Below are 24,954 nucleotides of genomic sequence, written 5' to 3'. Positions count from 1 at the left end.
GTCATCCACACTCAGGTCCGGACCTGGCACACGCCTACTGTCAGCCACACGTTTGTACCTAGCACCCACACTCAACAGGTGCTGTTTAACTCTCCTCCAGACTGATGACAATTGTGTTCCTAACTGGTCCTCCTCCGGAATGCCGGAAGAGCCCCTCTGACTCAAGGTACAAAATTGAGGATGTAGCCCGTAAACACAAAAAAACGGAGACTCCCCAGACGACTCCTTGCGGTGATTATTGATGGCAAACTCAGCCAAAGGAGGAAAGGTAGACCACTCCTCCTGGTTATCAGAGACAAAGCAGCGTAAGTACTGTTCCAAATTTTGGTTCATACGCTCACTCTGACCATTTGACTGAGGATGAAACACCGAAGAATGAGATAACTTGATTCCCAGCCGTGAGCAAAACGCTCTCCAAAATTTTGCCACAAACTGAGACCCCCTATCAGACACGATGTCAGACGGAACCCCATGAAGTCTGACCACCTCCTGCACAAATACTTGGGCCAGAGTCTTAGCGTTAGGCAATGCAAGCAAAGACACAAAGTGCGGCATTTTAGAAAACCGATCAACAATCACAAAGATGACCATGTTTCCAGCTGATGAGGGCAAATCAGTGATGAAATCCATGGAGATTTCCATCCATGGCTTACTAGGTACCTCAAGAGGAAGTAGTGTGCCAACAGGACGGGAGCGAGGCGTCTTAGCCCTAGCGCACGTGGTACAAGCTGACACGTATGAGACCACGTCCTGTCGGATCTTGGGCCACCAAAACCGATGTGACACCAACTCCAAGGTACCTCTAACCCCTGGGTGACCAGCCAGGACAGCATCATGATGCTCCGCCAAAACCTTTAGGCGGAGATGAAGCGGTACAAAAGATTTGTTGATGGGAAGCTCAGATTGTACCTCCTCCTGAGCCTCGGCAATCTCAGCCTCAACCTCGGTAGTGAGAGCCGAAACCCCAACACTCTTTTGGAGGATGGGTACTGGATCTTCCCGAGGTTCTCCCCCTGGAAAACACCTGGACAGAGCATCCGCCTTAGTGTTTTTAGACCCCGGTCTGTACGTGACCACAAAATTGAACCGCGTGAAAAACAATGCCCAGCGAGCCTGCCTGGGGGACAGATGCTTGGCAGACTCCAAATACAGCAGATTCTTATGATCGGTAATAACAGTTACCTGATGTACCGACCCCTCCAAGAAGTGTCGCCATTCCTCAAAGGCCAACTTAATTGCCAACAACTCCCTGTTGCCGATATCGTAGATACGTTTGGCGGACGACAGTTTCTTGGAGAAATAGGCGCACGGATGTAAACCACTTAAAGATGAGCCTTGAGATAGTACCGCCCCCACACCAACCTCAGACGCATCGACTTCCACAACAAAGGGTTTAGATACGTCTGGCTGCACAAGAATGGGGGCTGAAACAAAACTGTTCTTAAGAAATTCAAATGCGCGCACAGCAGCCTCAGGCCAAACGGTGAAATTGGTACCCTTTTTAGTCATGTCAGTTAGCGGTTTAGCAATGGTGGAAAAATCCTTGATAAATTTCCTATAGTAGTTAGAAAACCCAAGGAACCGCTGAAGTGCTTTCAGGTTATCAGGACGTTCCCAACGCAGCACTGCCTGCACCTTAGCGGCGTCCATTTTAAAACCAGAAGCAGACACAATATAACCCAAGAAAGGCAACTCTTGAACAGAAAATACACATTTTTCAAGTTTAGCATACAGCTTATTCTCTCTGAGAAGCTGTAACACCTGCCTGACATGATCTAAATGAGTATCACGGTCGCAAGAATATATGAGAATGTCATCTAGGTACACGATAATGAATTTCCCCAAAACATGCGAGAACACATCATTGATGAAATGTTGGAACACTGCAGGTACGTTAGTCAAGCCAAACAGCATCACCAAATTGTCAAAGTGACCCTCAGGGGTATTAAAAGCCGTCTTCTACTCATCACCTTGACGGACTCTTACGAGGTTGTACGCCCCCTGAGGTCAAGCTTGGTAAACCACTTAGCACCTGCCACCTGGTTGAACAAATCTGGTATCAGAGGCATCGGGTCTGGATCACGAACCGTAATCTGGTTCAACTCCCTGAAATCCAAACACGGGCGTAATCCGCCATCTTTCTTCTTCACGAAGAAGAATCCTGCTGCCACCGGCGAGGATGACGGCCTGATGTGCCCTTTGCTCAAGCTTTCAGCAATGTAATCTTTTAACGCTTGTCTCTCCGGACCGGAGATGTTAAACATCCTTGCTTTAGGCAATTTGGCCCCTGGTTTAAACCTGATAGAACAGTCATAAGGACGATGTGGCGGCAAATCTGAACAACCCTTCTCAGAGAACACATCCACAAAATCCTGAAGTGACTCCGGAATGCTTGAAGTCACCGCAGCCACACATGTGGCCAGGCAATTCTCCTGGCAGAACTCGCTCCACCGAATTATGTCCTGAGTTTTCCAGTCAATTACCAGGTTGTGCATAGACAACCAAGGAAAACCCAAAACCACCTGAGCAGGAAGATTCCTGAGCACCTTACATGTAACCCGCTCGGAATGTAGAACTCCAATGTGGACTTTCACCTCAGCCACAAATTCAGTAATCTCCCCCTGAGAGAGAGGAGCAGCATTGATGGTGACCACGCGGACAGGATGAGACAGTTTTTCAATCCTAAAACCTGCTGTGCGCGCAAACTCCTCATCAATGAGATTTGTGGCTGAACCACTATCCACAAAAACAGTAATTGGCAGCTCACTGCCAGCAACAAAAACCTTAGCAGGGAGCATGCACTGAGAAACCACCATGGAGGATTTACATAAGCTCAGACTGGTCTCCTCCACACCCTCTGAGCTTAGAAGTTATATTGTTAGATGGGGTCCTAATTGTTCCAATGGTTGTCTTTCTGCTTTTTTTGTGTCTGCCATTAATCTGGAGGGTATTCCGGAGTACCTGAAGGATTTGGGGGAAGTGTTCTCCAAAAAAGAGGCTGAGGTCTAGTCCTTATGATTGTACAATTAATCTTATTCCGGGTTCTAAATTGCCCAAGGCCCATTTGTACAATCTTTCTGGCCCGGAACGCACCGCTATGAAAAACTATATCTCTGATAGTCTATGCAAAGGTCACATCCGTTCCTCTGTCTGTCCTGTGGCCGCTGGATTCTTTTTTGTTAAGAAAAAAGATGGATGGTGGTTTACGCCTGTGCCCCAATGTCCAGGAACTAGATAAAATTATGGTGAGAAATACCTACCCTCTCACACTCATTCCAGATCTTTATAACCAATTGTCTGGGGCTAAGTGGTTTTCCAAACTTGATCTCCGAGGAGCATATAGCCTTATCCGCATTCGTGAAGGGGATGAGTGGAAAACGGCATTTCTCACCTATGAGGGTCTGTTTGAAAATTCGGTCATGCCCTTCGGTCTCACGAACGTGCCTGCAGTGTTTCAGAACTTCATAAATGATGTTTTTTCTGATTTTTATCAGGCGCTTTATGGTTGTATACCTGGACGATATCCTTGTTTTCTCTCCTGGCAAGGAATCCCACATTGGCCATTTACATGCTATTCTTCATAGGTTACGGGGAAATTCTCTGTTCGCTAAACCCGAGAAATGTTCATTTTGTGTCCAGCTTTAATTTCTGGCGTTCATCCTTTCTGCCAATGGGTTTCGGATGGATCCTGGAAAGGTACAGGCCATTTTTGATTGGGTGCAACCCAGAGACCTCAAGGGTCAGCAGCGTTTTCTGGGTTTTACCAATTATTATCGAAAATTCATCAAGGGGTTTTCTCAGGTGGTCAAGCCACTCGCCAATCTCACTCGCAAGGGGGCTGATCTCAAAGTCTGGTCACTTCTGGCATGTTGAAGCATTTAATACATTAACCCCTTCCCGACCTGTGACACAGTGTATGCATCATGAAAGTCGGTGCCAATCCGACCTGTGACGCATATGCTGTGTCACAAAATGATCACGTCCCTGCAGATCGGGTGAAAGGATTAACTCCAATTTCACCCGATCTGCAGGGACAGGGGGACTGGTACTTCAGCCCAGGGGGGTAGGCTTCGCCCCCCCGTGGCTACGATCTCTCTGACTCGCTGTTGAAAGTGAAACAGCCAATCAGAGCAATTTGTAATATTTAACATATGAAAAGCAGTGAAATATTACAATCCAGCCATGGCCGATGCTGCAATATCATCGGCCATGGCTGGACACCCTGATCTGCCCCCCTCCACCACCACCGATCTCCTCCCCAGTCCTCCGTTCTGTCCCGTACTCCCCTCCGTCCTCCTGTCCGCTCCCCCGTCCTCCTGTCCGCTCCCCCGTGCTCCGATCCCCCTGTGCTCCAATCCTACCCCCTCATACTTACCGAGCCTCCCGGTGTCCGTCCGTCTTCTCCATGGACACTGCCATCTTCCAAGAAACAATAATAAAATAAAGAAAATATTTTTTTCTCCACTAGGGTTAGGGTTAGGGCTAGGGTTAGAATTAGGGTTAGAACTAGGGTTAGGGTTAGGGTTAGGGCTAGGGTTAGAATTAGGGTTAGAACTAGGGTTAGGGTTAGGGCTAAGGTTAGAATTAGAGTTAGGGCTAGGGTTAGGGCTAGGGTTAGAATTAGGGTTAGAACTAGGGTTAGGGTTAGAATTAGGCTATGTGCACACGGTGCGGATTTGGCTGTGGATCCGCAGCGGATTGGCCGCTGCGGATTCGTAGCAGTTTTCCATCAGGTTTACAGTACCATGTAAACCTATGGAAAACCAAATCCGCTGTACCCATGGTGCGGAAAATACCGCGCAGAAATGCTGTGTTGTATTTTCCGCAGCATGTCAATTCTTTGTGCGGATTCCGCAGAGTTTTACACCTGTTCTTCAATAGGAATCTGCATCTGAAATCCGCACAAAAAACACTGGAAATCCACGGTAAATCCGCAGATAAAACGCAGTGCCTCTTACCTGCGGATTTTTCAAACATGGTGCGGAAAAATCTCACACGAATCCGCAACGTGGGCACAAAGCCTTAGGGTTGGGGTTGGAATTAGAGTTAGGGTTGGAATTTGGGCTAGGGTTGGAAATAGGGTTAAGATTAGGCTTCTGGTTATGGTTAGGGGTGTGTTGGGGTTAGGGTTGTGGTTAGGGTTAGGATTAGGGTTGGGATTAGGGTTAGGGGTGTGTTGGGGTTAGGGTTGTGGTTAGGGGTGTGTTGGGGTTAGGGTTGTGATTACAGTTATGGCTAGAGTTGGGATTAGGGTTATGGGTGTGTTGGGGTTAGTGTTGGAGTTAAAATTGAGGGGTTTCCACTTTTTAGGCCCATCAGGGGTCTCCAAACGCAACATGGCACCACCATTGATTCCAGCCAATCTTGCATTCAAAAAGTCAAATGGTGATCCCTCCCTTCCCAGCCCCGACGTGTGCCCAAACAGTGGTTTACACATATGGGGTATCAGTGTACTCAGGACAAACTGGGCAACAACTATTGGGGTCCAATTTCTCCTGTTACCCTTGTGAAAATAAAAAATTGCTTGCTAAATCATCATTTTTGAGGAAAGAAAAATGATTTTTTATTCTCACGGCTCTGCGTTGTAAACTTCTGTGAAGCACTTGGGGGTTCAAAGTGCTCACCACACATCTAGATAAGTTTCGTGGGGGTACTAGTTTCCAAAATGGGGTCACTTGTGGGGTATTTCTACTGTTTAGGCACATCAGGGGATCTGCAAATGCAAAGTGACGCCCGCAGACCATTCCATCAAAGTCTGCATTTCAAAAGTCACTACTTCCCTTCCGAGCCCCGACTTGTGCCCAAACAGTGGTTTACCCCCACATATGGGGTATCAATGTACTCAGGTCAAACTGGGCAACAACTATTGGGGTCCAATTTCTCCTGTTACCCTTGTGAAAATAAAAAATTGCTTGCTAAAACATCATTTTTGAGGAAAGAAAAATGATTTTTTATTTTCACGGCTATGCGTTGTAAACATCTGTGAAGCACTTGGGGGTTCAAAGTGCTAACCACACATCTAGATAAGTTCCTTGGGGGTACTAGTTTCCAAAATAGGGTCACTTGTGGGGTGTTTCTACTGTTTAGGCACATCAGGGGCTCTGCAAATGCAACGTGACACCCTCAGACCATTCCATCAAAGTCTGCATTTCAAAAGTCACTAATTCCCTTCCGAGCCCCGACGTGTGCCCAAACAGTGGTTCCCCCCCACATATGGGGTATCAGTGTACTCAGGACAAACTGGGCAACGACTATTCGGGTCCAATTTCTCCAGTTTCCCTTGTGAAAATAAAAAATTGCTTGCTGAAACATCATTTTTGAGGAAAGAAAAATATTTTTTTATTTTCACGGCTCTGCGTTGTAAACTTCTGTGAAGCACTTGGGGGTTCAAAGTGCTCACCACATATCTAGATACGTTCCGTGGGGGGTCTAGTTTCCAAAATGGGGTCACTTGTGGGGGGTTCTACTGTTTAGGCACATCAGGGGCTCTGCAAACACAACGTGACGCCCGCAGACCATTCCATCAAAGTCTGCATTTCAAAAGTCAAAATTTCCCTTCCGAGCCCAAACAGTGGTTTACCCCCACATATGGGGTATGAGTGTACTCAGGACAAACTGGACAACAACTTTTGGGGTCCAATTTCTCCTGTTACTCTTGTGAAAATAAAAAATTGCGGGCTAAAAAATAATTTTTGAGGAAAGAAAAATGATTTTTTATTTCCACAGCTCTGCGTTATAAACTTCTGTGAAGCACTTGGCTGTTTAAAGTGGTCACTGCACATCTAGATTAGTTCCATGGGAGGTCTAGTTTCCAAAATGGGGTCACATGTGGGGGAGCTCCAATGTTTAGGCACACAGGGGCTCTCCAAACGCGACATGGTGTCCGCTGTTATGGACTGGTAATTTAGTAGCGACATGCGACTAGCTCTGAGCAGGTGGTAACTATACAGACCGCAGTTCCTGATCTTAACACAACACTAGCAGTAGCCGTGGGATGTTCCTGTCACTCCCTGGACACCTCGTCACAGCCGGAGAACTAGCTACCCCTAAAGGTAGGAATAGGAAAGCTATCTTGCCTCAGAGAAGATCCCCAAAGGATAGGACAGCCCCCCACAAATATTGACTGTGAGAGGAGAAGGAAATGACATACGTAGTATGAAACAAGATTTAGCAAAGGAGGCCACTTCTAGCTAGATAGATAGTACAGGAAAGAACACTGTGCGGTCAGTAATAAAAACTAGAAAAAGTCCACCGCAGAGATATGCAAAAATCTCCACACCTAACTAAAGGTGTGGAGGGCAAAATCTGCAGCCCAGAGCTTCCAGCTTAGCTGAATAGATCCATACTGATAAGCTGGACAAATGAGCAAAACATAGAATGTGCTGAACAAATAAGTCCACAACAAGTGGACTGCAAAAGGACAAGCAAGGACTTATCTTTGCTGAACTGGACAGAGTGTCAGGGAAATCCAAAAGAGCAGTGGCTCCAAGCAGGAACAATTGACAACTGGCATTGATTGAGGGATAAGGCCAGACTAAAATAGCCGAGCCAGAAAGACGATCAGTGGAAGCAGCTGCTGATGCTAAATCCAAGAAGCAGCTATACCACTCAAAACCACAGGAGGGAGCCCAAGAGCAGAATTCACGAAAGTGCTACTTACAACCACCGGAGGGAGCCCAAGAGCGGAAATCACAACAGTAAATTTTAGGATCTATTTTATCCTGTTGCCCATATGGAAATGAACAAATTGAGGCTAAAATAATTTTTTGTGAAAAAAAAAGTACTTTTTCATTTTTACAGATCAATTTGTGAAGCACCTGGGGGTTCAAAGTGCTCACTATGCATCTAGATAAGTTCCTTGGGGTGTCTAGTTTCCAAAATGGGGTCACATGTGGGGGAGCGCCAATGTTTAGGCACACAGGGGCTCTCCAAACGCGACATGGTGTCCGCTAACGATTGGAGCAAATTTTTCATTCAAATGGCGCTCCTTCCCTTCCGAGCCTTGCCGTGTGCACAAACAGTGGTTTGTGACCACATATGAGGTATTAGTGTACTCAGGAGCAATTGCCCAACACATTTTAGGATCCATTTTATCCTGTTGCCCATGTGAAAATGAAAAAATTGAGGATAAAAGAATTTTTTTGTGAAAAAAATGTACTTTTTCATTTTTACAGATCAATTTGTGAAGCACCTGGGGGTTCAAAGTGCTCACTATGCATCCAGATAAGCTCCTTGGGGGGTCAAGTTTCCAAAATGGGGTCACTTGTGGGGGAGCGCTAATGTTTAGGCACACAGGGGCTCTCCAAACGCGACATGGTGTCCGCTAAAGATTGGAGCCAATTTTTCATTGAAAAAGTCAAATGGCGCTCCTTCCCTTCCGAGCCCTGCCGTGCGCCCAAACAGTGGTTCCCCCCCACATACGGGGTATCAGCGTACTCAGGACAAATTGTACAATAACTTTTGGGGTCCAGTTTCTCTTTTTACCCTTGGGAAAATAAAAAAATTGTTGCTAAAAGATCATTTTTGTGACTAAAAAGTTAAATGTTCATTTTTTCTTTCCATGTTGCATCTGCTGCTGTGAAGCACCTGAAGGGTTAATAAACTTCTTGAATGTGTTTTTGAGTACCTTGAGGGGTGCAGTTTTTAGAATGGCGTCACTTTTGGGTTTTGGGTATTTTTAGCCATATAGACCCCTCAAACTGACTTCAAATGTGAGGTGGTCCCTAAAAAAAATGGTTTTGTAAATTTCATTGTAAAAATGAGAAATCGCTGGTGAAATTTTAACCCTTATAACTTCCTAGCAAAAAAAATTTTGTTTCCAAAATTGTGCTGATGTAAAGTAGACATGTGGGAAATGTTATTTATTAACTATTTTGTGTCACATAACTCTCTTGTTTAACAGAATAAAAATTCAAAATTAGAAAATTGCGAAATTTTCAAAATTTTAGCCAAATTTCCATTTTTTTCACAAATAAACGCAAAAATTATCGTCCTAAATATACCACTAACATGAAGCCCAATATGTCACGAAAAAACAATCTCAGAACCTCTAGGAGCCGTTGAAGCGTTCCTGAGTTATTACCTCATAAAGGGACACTGGTCAGAATTGCAAAAACCGGCCAGGTCGTTAAGGTCAAAATAGGCTGGGTCATGAAGGGGTTAAAGAAGTGTTTTATGTCTGCTCCTGTATTGGTTCAGCCCGATCTGTCAGAACTATTCATTGTAGAAGTGGACGCATCGGAGGTGGGAGTGGGGGTGGTGTTGTCTCAGAGACCCGCTACTTTGACCAATTTAAGACCATGTGCCTTTTTCTCCAGGAAGTTTTCTTCTGCGGAGAGGAATTATGATGTTGGTAACCGGGAGTAGTGATGGGTGAGTATACTCGTTGCTCGAGATTTCCGGAGCATGCTCGGGGGGTCTCTGAGTATTTGTAAGTGCTCGGAGTTTTAGTTTTTGTTGACGCAGCTGCATGATTTACAGCTACTAGCCAGCATAAGTACATGTGGGGGATGCCTGGTTGCTAGGGAATCCCCACATGTAATCAAGCTGGCTAACAGATGTAAATCATTCAGCTGCGGCGATGAAAACTAAATCTCTGAGCACCTAAAAATACTCGGAGGACAACCAAGCTTGCTCGGGAAATCTTAAGTAAAGAGTATACTCGCTCATCTCTAACCGGGAGTTATTGGCCATAAAATTGGCTTTTGAAGACTAGAGGCACTTTTTGGAGGGGCGGTTTATGTGATCACGTTGATTATGGACCACGAGAACCTGTCCTATATTGAGTCTGCCAAGCGGTTAACTCCTAGATAAGCGAGGTGGTCGCTTTTTTTTTCTCGTTTTCATTTTCCTATTACCTTTTGGCCTGGTTCCAAGAATGTTAAGGTGGATGCCTTATCTCACAGGTTTGATCCGACATCACCCCCGAACCTCCTTCCTCCAGTCTTCATCACGGGGTGGTTGTTGCTGGGGTATCCTATGAATTGGAGATTGAAATTCGGGAGGCTCAGTCTCTTACTCCTCCGTCTTTACCTGACAATAAGCTCTTTGTCCCGGTTCAGTACCAGTTGAGGGTTCTCTGGGAGTTCCACGATTCTGCTCTCAGTGGACACCCGGGGATCTCAGCCACCCGGAAAGCCATTGCTAGGCTGTTTTGGCGGTCTTCCATGACCTCTGATGTCGCTGTGTTTGTGTCTGCTTGTGATATCTGTGCTCGTGCTAAGAGCTCCTATAACCGGCCAGCCGGGGAATTGGTGCCATTGCCAATTTCGGATAGACCTTGGACTCATTTGTCCATGGATTTTATCAGTGATCTCCCTCCTTCCAATGGCAAAACTGTGATCTGGGTAGTGGTTGACAGATTCAGTAAACAGGTGCATTTTGTACCTTTGGCAGGACTGCCTAATGCAGAAACACTATCTAAGTTGTTTGTTGCATGGCGTACCTTTGAGTGTGGTTTCTGATAGAGGGGTAAAATTTGTGTCCAAATTTTGGAGTGCATTTTGTAAAAGATTGGGTATTTGCTTGACCTTCTCCTTGGCCTACCATCCCGAGACCAACAGTCAGACGGAGAGGACCAATCAGTCACTTGAACAGATTTTGTGGCGTCACATGAGTGGTGCAGGTTTACTGTTTCTTATGGTAAGGAAGGTGTTAAAATTTCATGGTTTAAATCTGCTGAGATTCTATTTGGCTTTTTGTCTCAGCTGCGGCTTGCTGGGACCACTCACCTTCATTATTTAATTCCACGCCTGGCTACCTGTCTTGCCAGCAATAGAATTTATATTCTGAGTCTGACTTCTCTAGAGAAGATGTGCCTAGGAGAAGCTCTTGTGTCTTCCATTGAAGCCGTGGAGGTCTATTTGTTTGTGTGTTTTTCCCTGCTGTTCTCCTTCCCTGTGTTGTCTTGTCGCAGTAGTAAGACCAGTGTCTCGCTGCCCATCTCATAAGCCAGGGCAAAGCCCAGGCTCAACCAAGCCATAGGCACGTGACGTTGTACGGGGGGGAAGGAGCAATCTAGGGCAATAGGGAGAGCAGGGTTCAGCATTAGGTGAGTGCTGAGGGGTCACGTCTTCCCCTCTCTCTATCATCAGGATCCTCACATTCCTGTTTCCCTCTCTCCCTTTGTGCCACTCTCCTGGCATCTCCCTGCCATGATGTGACAGAAGCTCACTGACTGATTTATTTGCCAGTCCAGTTTTGATGTAGTGTGACCACAAAGAGATTGTGATATTTTACATGATCAGATAAAATCCTCAATATAAAAACAATAATATTGCAATCTACTTTTAGCTTTATCTAAAATATGAAATATTTCTAAAATGACATTTTTATTTCTTTCTCTATTACATAGTGCTAAAGAATGATTCTTCGAGGAGAAGATCTCGAAAACCACTTCCACCTGCACCTTCAGATGCTTTGGTAAAAACAAAAGCAGAATGGCAATTCATATATGAAAGATAGTCCATCCAACATACTTGTTCTCCAGTTATATCCTGAATTCATTGTGTATCCTGTTTTAGTTTACAGGTGCTTCTCAAAAAATTAGAATATCATCAAAAAGTTAATGTATTTCAGTTCTTCAATACAAAAAGTGAATCTCATATATTATATAGAGTCATTACACACAGAGTGATCTATTTCACGTGTTTACTTCTGTTAATGTTGATGATTATGGCTTACAGCCAATGAAACCCCAAAAGTCATTATCTCAGTAAATTAGAATACTTTATAACACCAACTTGAAAAATGAATTCAAAATCCGAAATGTTGTCCTACTGAAATGTATGTTCAGTAAATGCACTCAATACTTGATTGGGGCTCCTTTTGCATCAATTACTGCATCAATGCGGCGAAGCATGGAGGTGATCAGCCTGTGGCACTGCTGAGGTGTTATGGAAGCCCAGGTTGCTTTGATAGCAGCCTTCAGCTCGTCTGCATTGTTGTGTCTGGTGTCTCTCATCTTCCTCTTGACAATGCCCCATAGATTCTCTATGGGATTAAGGTCAGGTGAGAATGCTGGCCAATCAAGCACAGTGATACTGTTGTGTTGAAACCAGGCCTTGGTACTTTTGGCAGTGTGGACAGGTGCCAAGTCCTGCTGGAGAATGAAATTATTATTATTTTCAAGCACTGCGTTAACGCTCTTGGACATGGAGGTCAGTAGAGCTTCACAGGTTGCCACTGGAATCCTCTTCCCTTCTCCATGACAAGATCACAGAGCTGGTGGATGTTGGAGACCTTGTGCTCCTCCACTTTCCATTTGAGGATCCCTCCAGAAGCTCAATAGGGTTTAGGTCTGGTTAAATGCTTGGCCAGTATAGCACCTTTACCCTCACTTTCTTTAGCAAGGCAATGGTCGTTTTGGAGGTGTGTTTGGAGTCATTAACATGTTGGAATACTGCCCTGAGGCCCAATTTCTGAAGGGAGAGGATCATACACTGCTTCAGTAAGTCACAGCACATGTTGGTATTCATGGTTCCCTTGATGAACTGGAGCTCCCCACAGCCAGCAGCTCTCATGCAAACCATGACACTCCCACCACGTTTGTCCGTAGGCAAATCACACTTGGCTTTGTGTTCCTCACCTGGTTGCCTCCATACATGTTTGACACCATTTGAACAAAAGAAGTTTATCTTGGTCTCATCAGACCACAAGACATGGTTCCAGTAATCCATGTCCTTAGTCTGCTTGTCTTCAGCTAAGTGTTTGCGGGGTTTTTTGCATCATTATTAGAAAATGCGTCCTTCTGTGAAAAAGGCCATGCAGACCAATTTGATGACGTGTGCGACTTATGGCCACTGACAGGCTGACCCCTCACCCATGTAACCTCTGCAGCAATGCGTATGGTCTAAGTGGAGCGCCCCCAGACGCAGGGCCGTGGGGTACTCGGTACCGGGCCTCTCTGTCTCAGTTCTGGAGTCGACACGGTGGCTAGACCCGGTCCGTGACCCTGCTAAGGGGCGTCCAATGAAAGATGAGATAATGGTGCGTGGTGTAGGTCGCGGTGAATAATGAGGACACAGGGTTGCAGTCTCTTTACCTCTTTACTGAAGGCTTCAGGATCTGCACTCCAGAGCACTATTAACAGGGCTGGCTGAGACCGGCTGGTCCGAAGGCACAACCAGAGTTCCCTTTGCAGGTGGAAATCAGTGTCTACCTTCTAGCGCCTGTGTGTTGTAGTACTTCCCTGCTGAGTACCACGGGATAGTCCTCACAACTGTTGTGTCTATTTCTGTTCTTTCTCTCCGTCCCCCAGATTATATGGATAGGACGCACCCGTATGACGGGGTAGGCCTGGAGATATTTTATAGGGACCTGTTGTGAATTAGACCTTTTTGGCTCCCTCTTGTGGTCACTAGTGATATGACTCTGGGATTGTCTTTCCTCAGTTTGGCACCCACCTGGGTCGTTAGTCCAGGGGTGTTGCTATATAAACTTCCTGGTTTCTCAGTCCTGTGCCTGGCATCGTTGTAATCAGTTCCTTTCTGTTTGCTCCTGTCTGCTGGTCTTGGATCTTGCAAAATTAAGCTAAGTCCTGCTTCCTTGTTTTTTGGTTATTTGCTTGCTCTTATTTTTTGTCCAGCTTGTACTAAATGTGATTCCTGATTTTGCTGGAAGCTCTAGGGGGCTGGTGTTCTCCCCCCGGGCCGTTAGACGGTTCGGGGGTTCTTGAATATCCAGCGTGGAAATTTTGATAGGGTTTTTGCTGACCATATAAGTCATCTTACTATATTCTGCTATTAGTCAGTGGGCCTCTCTTTGCTAAATATCTAGTTCATTCTTACGTTTGTCTTTTCTTCTTACCTCACCGTTATTATTTGTTGGGGGCTTGTATCCAACTTTTGGGGTCTTTTCTCTGGAGGCAAGAAAAGTCTATCTTTTCCCTTCTAGGGTTAGTTAGTTCTCCGGCTGGCGCGAGACGTCTAGAGCCAACGTAGGCACGTTCCCCGGCTGCTGCTATTTGTGGTGCTAGGATTAGATATATGGTCAGCCCAGTTACCACTGCCCTATGAGCTGGTTTTTTGTGTTTGCAGACTTGGTATGTACTTTTGAGACCCTCTGCCATTGGGGTCATAACAGTATGCCAGGCCAAGGTTGAATGTTTAATGCATTGCAGAAGTGGGATTACAAGAAAGGAAAGTTTGAGGTTTTTTTTTTTTTTTCTTTCCTCTCTTTTTTCCTCCCCTTTACCTCTGAGTGGCTTGTGCTTGCTGCAGACATGAATGTCCAGGCTTTGATTACAAGTGTGGATCAGCTTGCTGCTCGTGTGCAGGGCATACAAGATTTTGTTACCAGTAGTCCAATGTCTGAACCTAAAATACCTATTCCTGAACTGTTCTCTGGAGACCGATTTAAGTTTAGGAATTTCAGGAATAATTGTAAATTGTTTCTATCTCTGAGACCCCGTTCATCTGGAGACTCAGCTCAGCAAGTAAAAATTGTTATCTCTTTCTTACGGGGCGACCCTCAGGATTGGGCCTTCTCGCTAGCGCCAGAAGATCCGGCATTGGCAAATATTGATGCGTTTTTTCTGGCGCTCGGATTGCTTTACGAGGAACCCAATCTTGAAATTCAGGCAGAAAAAGCCTTGCTGGCTATTTCTCAGGGTCAGGATGAAGCTGAAGTGTATTGCCAAAAATTTCGGAAATGGTCCGTGCTTACTCAGTGGAATGAGTGTGCTCTGGCCGCAAATTTCAGAAATGGCCTTTCTGAAGCCATTAAGAATGTGATGGTGGGTTTCTCCATTCCTACAGGTCTGAATGATTCCATGGCACTGGCTATTCAAATTGACCGGCGTTTGCGGGAGCGCAAAGCCGCGAATCCTCTGGTGGTGTTGTCTGAACAAACACCTGATTTAATGCAATGTGGTAGAATTCAGACTAGAAATGAACGGAAAAATCATAGACGTCAGAATGGGTTGTATTTTTACTGTGGTGATTCTACACATGTTATATCAGCATGCTCTAAACGCCTAACTAGGGTTGTTAGTCCTGTCGCCATTGGTAATTTGCAACCTAAATTTATTTTGTCTGTGACTTTAATTTGCTCATTGTCCTCCTACCCTGTTATGGCGTTTGTGGATTCAGGTGCTGCCCTGAGTCTTATGGATCTGTCTTTTGCCAAGCGCTGTGGTTTTGTTCTTGAGCCGTTGGTAAATCCTATCCCTCTTAGAGGTATTGATGCTACGCCATTGGTGGAAAATAAACCGCAGTTTTGGACACAGGTAACCATGTGCATGACTCCTGAACATCGGGAGGTGATTCGTTTTCTTGTTCTGCATAAAATGCATGATTTGGTCGTTTTGGGTCTGCCATGGTTACAGACCCATAATCCAGTCTTGGATTGGAAGGCAATGTCTGTGTCAAGTTGGGGCTGTCAGGGAATTCATGGTGATTCCCCGCCGGTGTCTATTGCTTCCTCTCGCGAGACGTCTAGAACCAACGTAGGCACGTTCCCCGGCTGCTGCTATTTGTGGTGCTAGGATTAGATATATGGTCAGCCCAGTTACCACTGCCCTATGAGCTGGTTTTTTGTGTTTGCAGACTTGGTATGTACTTTTGAGACCCTCTGCCATTGGGGTCATAACAGGGACCCTAGGGACGCCCCTCTCCCACAGTTTGCCTTCGTTGTCTTCGTTAGGTGTAATGGTGAGACAGCCAACCTATGGTTAACTGCCCGGCCGTAGTCTAAAGTAATGCGTGGAGTCTCTTACTTTCTCGGCGTTCCGGCCACCGGCTACGCGCCTCAGAAGGATGTTGCTGATCTTGAGGCACGACTCCTTCTGGTCTTATCTCCTTTTTGCTGTATTTCCATTTCTCACTCTTCACAATAAACCTCGCTTCTTGTCCTTTCTTAGGAGTCTGCTGCTGTAAGGCACAGGCACAACTCCGTAACGATCTGTCCCTTTCTAGGACTCTGCCAGGATCCCACCCCTGACAGGTCCTCTCTCTAGCTCTTCCCAGCTACTTTCTCCCTAACTTCCTGTCCAACCCCCAGTTTTACCAGAGTGTGAGGAGTGGCCTACTAGATAGAACCACTCCCCCTGGTGGCCGGAGTGTGAAGTGTAGTGTGTGTGTGTTACCTGGTCAGGTGAACTCCTTTAGTGCAATCAGACGTAACATCACTCCCCTTAGTGGCAGAGCGACATTACTGCAACGACCAGGACTCTGGGGCGCTGCATAAGCACTGACAGGTGGACCCCCCACCTCTGTAAACTCTGCAGCAATGCGTATGGTCTAAGCATTGACAGGCGGACCCCCCATCCCTGTAACCTCTGCAGCAATGCTTATGGTCTGAGCACTGACAGGTGAACCCCCCATCCCTGTAACCTCTGCAGCAATGCGTATGGTTTAAGCACTGACAGGCAGACCCCCCACCCCTGTAACCTCTGCAGCAATGCGTATGGTCTAAGCACTGACAGGCGGACCTCACACCTCTGTAACATCTGCAGCAATGCGTATGGTCTAAGCACTGACAGGCGGACCTCACACCCCTGTTACATCTGCAGCAATGTGAATGGTCTAAGCACTGACAGGCAGACCCCCCACCCCTGTAACCTCTGCAGCAATGTGTCTGGTCTGAGCACTGACAGGCGGACCCCCAACCCCTGTAACCTCTGCAGCAATGCATATGGTCTAAGTATTGACAGGCGGATCTCACACCTCTGTAACCTCTGCAGCACTGCGTATGGTCTAAGCACTGACAGGAGGACCTCACACCCCTATAACCTCTGCAGCAATACGCATGGTCTAAGCACTTACAGGCCGTCCCCCCCACCCCTGTAACCTCTGCAGCAATGTGTATGGTCTAAGCACTGACAGGCGGACCTCACATTCCTGTAACCTCTGCAGCAATGCGTCTGCTCTAAGCACTGACAGGCAGAGCCCCCCACCCCGGTAACCTCTGCAGCAATGCGTATGGTTTAAACACTGACAGGTGGAACTCAAACCCCTGCAACCTCTGCAGCAATGTGTATGGTCTAAGCACAGACAGGCGGATCTCACACCCCTGTAACCTCTGCAGCAATGCGTATGGTCTAAGTACTGACAGGCAGATCTCACACCCCTGTAACCTCTGCAGCAATGCTGGCAGCAATCATTTGCCTATTTTGAAAAGACAACCTCTGAATATGACGCGAAGCACATGCATTCAACTTCTGTGGTCGTGCACGGTGAGGCCGGTTCTGAGTGGCACCCATCTTGTTAAACCGCTGTATGGTCTTGCACACCATGTGCAGCTCAGTTTCAGGGTGACAGGGTGATAGCCTAGGCCATGTTTATGTAGAGCAACAATTCTTTTTATCAGATCCTCATAGAGTTCTTTGCCATTAGGAGCCATGTTGAACTTCCAGTGACGAGTATGAGAGAGTGTGAGAGCAATAGCGCCAAATTTAACACATTTACACCTGGGAAAGCTTGCAAAAATTGACAGTGTATCAAATACTTATTTTCCCCACTGTATATGGCTACAATAAAATAAATACACAGAAAAAAAAGACATTATCAGTGTCAATTCTACTTAATGAATATTAATTAAGTGTAATTGTGGCCCCCCTGGAATCCGGTTGCCACAGTGGTATTACCTGCCTCTCGGGGAGGGTGAAGTCATGCCTGGAAGCGAGAAGGAGTCCCCTTGGCAGGTAACACTTGCATACAACACTTTCCTGACTCCAGGCCAGAAGGGGGAGCTCTAAACCTGGTTTCAGGGTAGCTCCCCTATAAGTTCTGGCTTGGAGGAGAAGTTAGAGGTCAGTCTGTGTGAGACAGTGAAGGGAGAGGAAGCAAGTGGAAGAGAAACTGGGAATGGATCTGCGATTGAGCTCACCCCCATAATTGAGCGCAGGAAACCGGACACCGGGGTCCGAGGTTGTGAGGGAGCTGAATGCCCCACAGCTGAAACCGGAGGGCAGAAGATTGCAGGTCTCCTGGCCTCAACTGGCATCCGAAGGCACTGCAGCAAATTAGAGCCTGGAGTCACCACGAGGGAGGAACACCTGTAAAAAGGCTCTAACTGCCTGCCATGTGGGTAGTGTTCCACCTGAGGGACAGATTGAGAGAGGGACTTGAGGAAAGCTAATGCATCAAGAACTCAGAATTCAGCGCAGAAAGGGAGGCTTCCAACCCCACCTGGCTAGGGGGATTCCGAATTTCCAGGCTGCCCGGATTTCAAAGATCACCTGTAACCTGTGCCCCAGACTGCACTGGCAATTAAAAGGTAAAGAGACTGCAAACCCTGTGTCCTCCAATTATTTCCTGCACCCCAACATCTACAACCCCTCATAGACTGTCCTGGTAGCCTTGGAGCCTCCGCTCCACCTGTGGGGAGCAAAACCATCTAAGCTGGATCGGCCCCAGCGGATCCCTTTAAGCAGCGTCCACCATCCCTGGCTGAGTACCACAGGTGGCGTCACGAACATTAGACTTTATTTTCCCTGTTGTGAATTCCGCTCTTGGGCTCCCTCCGGTGGTTATTACTAGCATTTTTGTGAGTTCTGCTCTTGGGCTCCCTCCTGTGGTTTTGAGTGGTATGGCTGCTTCTTAGATTTAGCATCAGCAGCTGTTTTCACTGATCGTCTTTCTGGCTCTGCTATATTAGTTTGGCCTTTTCCCTAATTCAATGCCAGTTGTCAATTGTTGAGCTTGGAGTCATGGCTCTCTGAGGATTTCCCTGTCACTCTGACCATTTCAGCAAAGCTAAGTCCTTGCTTGTCTTTTTGCAGTTCACTTGTTGTGGACTTTGTTGTTTAGCACTTTCTATGTTTTGCTCATTTGTCCAGCTTATCAGTATGTATCTAGTCAGCTAAGCTGGAAGCTCTGGGCAGCAGAGTTTGCCCTCCACACCTTTAGTCAGGTGTGGAGATTTTTGCATTTCTCTGCGGTGGATTCTTTCTAGTTTTTATTACTGACCGCACAGTGTTCTGTCCTCTACTAATTCTTTCTAGCTAGTAGTGGCCTCCTTTGCTAAATCTTGTTTCATACTACGTATGTAATTTCCTTCTCCTCCCACAGTCATTATTTGTGGGGGGCTGTCCTATCCTTTGGGGATTTTCTCTGAGGCAAGATAGCTTTCCTGCTTCTACCTTTAGGGGTAGCTAGATCTCCAGCTGTGACGAGGTGTCCAGGGAGTGACAGGAACATCCCACGGCTACTGCTAGTGTCTGTGTTAAGATCAGGAACTGCGGTCGGTATAGTTACTACCTGCCCAGAGCTAGTCGCATGTCACTCCTTAATCACCAGACCATAACAGTACAACTGGCCAAAAATGAGCTGAATGCATCTCAAAAGAAGGAAAAGAAAAAGAGTTCTGAGCCATTTTTTTTTTCTTTAGTCTGTTTTGTCTTTTTCCTTCCTCTTAATCTCTGGGTGATTCAGGATTTGGATGCGGGCATGGATGTTCAGGGGTTGTTTTCTCGTGTGGATCAGCTTGCTGCAAGAGTACAGAGTATCCAAGATTATGTTGTTCAGACTCCGGCCTTAGAGCTTAGAATTCCTACTCCGGATTTGTTTTACGGGGATAGATCTAAGTTTTTGAACTTTAAAAATAACTGCAAATTGTTTTTTGCTCTGAAACCCCGTTCCTCTGGTGACCCCATTCAGCAAGTAAAAATAGTTATTTCTCTGCTGCGTGGTGACCCTCAGGACTGGGCATTCTCCCTTGAGTCAGGGGATCCGGCATTGCTTAATGTAGATGCATTTTTTCAATCGCTTGGATTATTGTATGACGAACCTAACTCTGTAGAGCATGCTGAGAAAACACTGTTGGCCCTGTGTCAGGGTCAGGAAGCGGCAGAATTATACTGCCAGAAATTTTGAAAATGGTCTGTGCTCACTAAATGGAATGAGGATGCTCTGGCAGCAATTTTCAGAAAGGGTCGTTCTGAAGCCCTTAAAGATGTTATGGTGGGGTTTCCCACGCCTGTTGGTTTGAGCGAATCTATGTCTCTGGCCATTCAGATTGATCGGCGCCTGCGCGAACGCAAAGTGGTGCACCATATGGCAGCGTCCTCGGAGCAGAGTCCTGAGCCCATGCAATGTGATAGGATTTTGACTAGAGCGGAACAGAGGGGATAAAGACGTCAGAATGGGCTGTGTTTTTACTGTGGGGATTCTTCTCATGCTATTTCTGATTGCCCTAAGCGTATTAAGAGGGTCGCTAGATCTGTTACCATTAGTACTGTGCGGCCTAAGTTTCTCCTGTCTGTGACCCTGATTTGCTCATTGTCATCTTTTTCTGTCATGGCATTTGTGGATTCGGGCGCTGCTCTGAACTTAATGGACTTAGATTTCGCCAGGCGCTGTGGTTTTTCTTTGCAGCCTTTGCAGAGTCCCATACCCTTAAGGGGTATTGATGCTACACCGTTGGCCAAGAATAAACCTCAGTATTGGACTCCGCTGACTATGTGCATGGCTCCAGCACATCAGGAAGATTGCCGTTTTCTGGTGTTGCATAATTTACATGATGTTGTTGTACTGGGTTTTCCATGGTTACAAGTACACAATCCAGTGCTGGATTGGAAATCAATGTCTGTGACTAGTTGGGGTTGTCAAGGGGTACATAGTGACGTTCCTTTAATGTCAATTTCCTCTTCCCCCTCTTCTGATGTTCCTGAATTTTTGTCAGATTTCCAGGATGTGTTTGATGAGCCCAAGTCCAGTTCCCTTCCTCCACATAGGGACTGTGATTGTGCTATTGACTTGATTCCTGGCTGTAAGTTCCCTAAGGGCCGACTTTTCAACCTGTCTGTGCCTGAACATACCGCCATGCGGAGCTATGTAAAGGAGTCTTTAGAGAAGGGGCATATTCGGCCGTCTTCGTCACCATTGGGAGCGGGATTCTTTTTTGTTGCCAAGAAGGATGGCTCCTTGAGACCCAGTATTGATTATCGCCTTCTTAATAAGATCACGGTCAAATTCCAATACCCTTTACCTTTGCTCTCTGATTTGTTTGCTCGGATTAAGGGGGCTAGTTGGTTTACCAAGATTGACCTTCGAGGGGCATATAATATTGTTCGTATTAAACAGGGTGACGAATGGAAAACTGCATTTAATACGCCCGAAGGCCATTTTGAATACCTGGTGATGCCTTTCGGGCTTTCTAATGCTCCTTCTGTATTTCAGTCCTTTATGCATGATATTTTCCGCAATTATCTTGACAAATTCTTGATTGTGTATTTGGATGATATTTTGATTTTTTCCAATGATTGGGAGTCTCATGTGAAGCAGGTCAGGATGGTATTCCAGATCCTTCGTGATAATGCTCTATTTGTGAAGGAGTCTAAGTGCCTATTTGGAGTTCAGAAGGTCTCTTTTTTGGGGTTTTTTTTTTCTCCTTCGTCTATAGAAATGGATCCTATTAAGGTCCAAGCCATTCATGACTGGATTCAACCCACATCTGTGAAGAGCCTTCAGAAATTTTTAGGCTTTGCTAATTTTTATCGCCGTTTCATTGCCAACTTCTCTAGTGTGGTTAAACCCCTGACCGATTTGACGAAGAAAGGCGCTGATGTGACTAATTGGTCCTCTGAGGCTGTTGAGGCCTTTCAGGAGCTTAAACGCCGATTTACTTCTGCCCCTGTCTTGCGTCAGCTGGTTTTTTCTCTTCCTTTTCAGGTTGAGGTTGACGCTTCTGATATTGGGGCAGGGGCTGTTTTGTCACAGAGGAATTCTGATGGTTCCTTGATGAAGCCATGTGCCTTCTTTTCCCGAAAGTTTTCGCCGGCGGAACGCAATTATGATGTCGGCAATCGGGAGTTGTTGGCTATGAAGTGGGCATTTGAGGAGTGGCGACATTGGCTTGAGGGAGCCAAGCACCGCATTGTGGTCTTGACCGATCATAAGAATCTGATTTACCTCGAGTCGGCCAAGCGGCTGAACCCTAGACAGGCTCGGTGGTCCCTGTTTTTCTCCCGTTTTGATTTTGTGGTCTCATATCTTCCAGGATCTAAGAATGTTAAAGCGGATGCCCTCTCTAGGAGTTTTTTGCCTGATTCTCCCGGAGTCCTTGAGCCGGTTGGCATTCTTAGGAAAGGGGTGATTCTGTCTGCCATCTCCCCTGATTTGCAGCGGGCGCTTCAGGAATTTCAGGCTGATAAACCTGACCGCTGTCCTGTGGGGAAGCTGTTTGTTCCTGATAGATGGACAAGTAAGGTAATTTCTGAGGTCCATTGTTCTGTGTTGGCCGGTCATCCTGGGATTTTTGGTACCAGAGATTTGGTTGCTAGGTCCTTTTGGTGGCCTTCCTTGTCGCGGGATGTGCGTTCTTTTGTGCAGTCCTGTGGGACTTGTGCCCGGGCTAAGCCTTGCTGTTCCCGCGCTAGTGGGTTGCTTTTGCCTTTGCCTGTCCCGGAGAGGCCTTGGACGCATATTTCCATGGATTTTATTTCGGATCTACCTGTGTCCCAGAGGATGTCTGTTATCTGGGTGGTTTGTGACCGGTTCTCTAAAATGGTCCATTTGGTACCTTTGCCTAAATTGCCTTCCTCCTCTAATTTGGTTCCATTATTTTTTTCAGCATGTGGTTCGTTTGCATGGCATTCCAGAGAATATTGTGTCTGACAGAGGTTCCCAGTTTGTTTCCAGGTTTTGGCGGGCCTTTTGTGCTAAGATGGGCATTAATTTGTCTTTTTCTTCGGCGTTCCATCCTCAGACAAATGGCCAAACTGAGCGAACTAACCAAACCTTGGAAACCTATTTGAGATGCTTTGTGTCTGCTGATCAGGATGATTGGGTGGCTTTCTTGCCGTTGGCCGAGTTTGCCCTTAATAATCGGGCCAGTTCGGCTACTTTGGTTTCGCCTTTCTTTTGTAATTTTGGTTTCCATCCTCGTTTTTCTTCAGGGCAGGTTGAGCCTTCTGATTGTCCTGGTGTGGATTCTGTGATGGACAGGTTGCAGCAGATTTGGACTCATGTGGTAGACAATTTGACGTTGTCTCAGGAAAAGGCTCAGCGTTTTGCTAACCGCCGTCGGTGTGTTGGTCCTCGGCTTCGTGTGGGGGATTTGGTCTGGTTATCCTCTCGTCATGTTCCTATGAAGGTTTCTTCCCCTAAGTTCAAGCCTCGGTTTATTGGTCCTTATAAGATTTCTGAGATTATCAATCCAGTGTCTTTTCGTTTGGCCCTTCCAGCCTCTTTTGTCATCCACAATGTTTTCCATAGATCTTTGTTGCGGAGATATGTGGTGCCCGTTGTTCAATCTGTTGATCCTCCTGCCCCAGTGTTGGTTGAGGGGGAGTTGGAATATGTGGTTGAGAAAATTTTGGATTCTCGTTTTTCGAGGCGGAGGCTTCAGTATCTTGTCAAGTGGAAGGGTTATGGCCAGGAGGATAATTCTTGGGTGGTTGCCTCCGATGTCCATGCCGCCGATTTGGTTTGTGCTTTTCATTTGGCTCGTCCTGATCGGCCTGGGGGCTCTGGTGAGGGTTCGGTGACCCCTCCTCAAGGGGGGGGGTACTGTTGTGAACTCCGCTCTTGGGCTCCCTCCGGTGGTTATAAGTAGCATTTTTGTGAGTTCTGCTCTTGGGCTCCCTCCTGTGGTTTTGAGTGGTATGGCTGCTTCTTGGATTTAGCATCAGCAGCTGTTTTCACTGATCGTCTTTCTGGCTCTGCTATATTAGTCTGGCCTTTTCCCTAATTCAATGCCAGTTGTCAATTGTTGAGGTTGGAGTCATGGCTCTCTGAGGATTTCCCTGTCACTCTGACCATTTCAGCAAAGCTAAGTCCTTGCTTGTCTTTTTGCAGTTCACTTGTTGTGGACTTTGTTGTTTAGCACTTTCTATGTTTTGCTCATTTGTCCAGCTTATCAGTATGTATCTAGTCAGCTAAGCTGGAAGCTCTGGGCAGCAGAGTTTGCCCTCCACACCTTTAGTCAGGTGTGGAGATTTTTGCATTTCTCTGCGGTGGACTTTTTCTAGTTTTTATTACTGACCGCACAGTGTTCTGTCCTGTACTAATTCTTTCTAGCTAGTAGTGGCCTCCTTTGCTAAATCTTGTTTCATACTACATATGTCATTTCCTTCTCCTCTCACAGTCATTATTTGTGGGGGGCTGTCCTATCCTTTGGGGATTTTCTCTGAGGCAAGATAGCTTTCCTGCTTCTACCTTTAGGGGTATCTAGATCTCCGGCTGTGACGAGGTGTCCAGGGAGTGACAGGAACATCCCACGGCTACTGCTAGTGTCTGTGTTAAGATCAGGAACTGCGGTCGGTATAGTTACCACCTGCCCAGAGCTAGTCGCATGTTGCTCCTTAATCACCAGACCATAACATTTCCCCCTACACTTGATTCCCCCTTTAATTGGATGCCCAGGGCCACGGACAGGGTAACCACCGCTGTGATCACCCCTTTAAGTACCACCAGACCCGGTACCAAGTATCCCACGGCCCTGTGGGGTGCTCCATAATTGTATGAGATAATTAAAAAATTAATTAACTACCGTATATACTCGAGTATAAGGCGAGAATTTCAGCCCATATATTTAGGCTGAAATTGCCCCTCTCGGCTTATACTCGAGTCATACCCAGGGGTCAGCAGGGGAGGGGGAGCAGCAGCTGTGTAATACTCACCTGCTCCTGGCGCGGTCCCTGGTTCTCCCCGGCGCCGCACCTTCTTCCTGTAGTGAGCGGTCACATGGTACAGCTCATTACAGTAATGAATATGGACCCCACTCCACTCCCATAGGGGTGGAGCCGCATATTCATAACTGTAATGAGTGGTACCATGTGACCGCTCACTACAGGAAGAAGCTGCGGCGTCGGGGGAACCAGGGACCGTGAAAGAAGCAGGTGAGTATAACGCAGTGCGTGATATTCACCTGCTTCTCGTTCCACCGCCGCGACCAGCCGCAGCATCTTCCCCGTCCTCTGCACTGACGCTCAGGTCAGAGGGCGCGGTGACGCGATTAGTGTGCGCCCTCTGCCTGATCGTCAGTGCAGAGGATAGAAGACACAGCGGTGCC

At 46.6% G+C, this 24,954-nt stretch overlaps 1 protein-coding gene across 1 annotated transcript in view; it reads left to right on the top strand.

The window, feature by feature from the left end:
* BTK (Bruton tyrosine kinase) overlaps positions 1-24,954 on the top strand; it is a 336,320-nt gene that overhangs the window by 235,528 nt on the left and 75,838 nt on the right. Inside the window, exon 7 of the mRNA XM_077283385.1 lies at positions 11,354-11,421. Coding sequence (XP_077139500.1) covers positions 11,354-11,421 — 68 coding nt within the window. The remainder of the gene's footprint in view (positions 1-11,353; positions 11,422-24,954) is intronic.

Source organism: Ranitomeya variabilis, chromosome 2 (assembly GCF_051348905.1).
Source record: "Ranitomeya variabilis isolate aRanVar5 chromosome 2, aRanVar5.hap1, whole genome shotgun sequence".
NCBI lineage: Eukaryota > Metazoa > Chordata > Amphibia > Anura > Dendrobatidae > Ranitomeya > Ranitomeya variabilis.
This window is presented reverse-complemented; position numbering and strand designations above follow the sequence as displayed.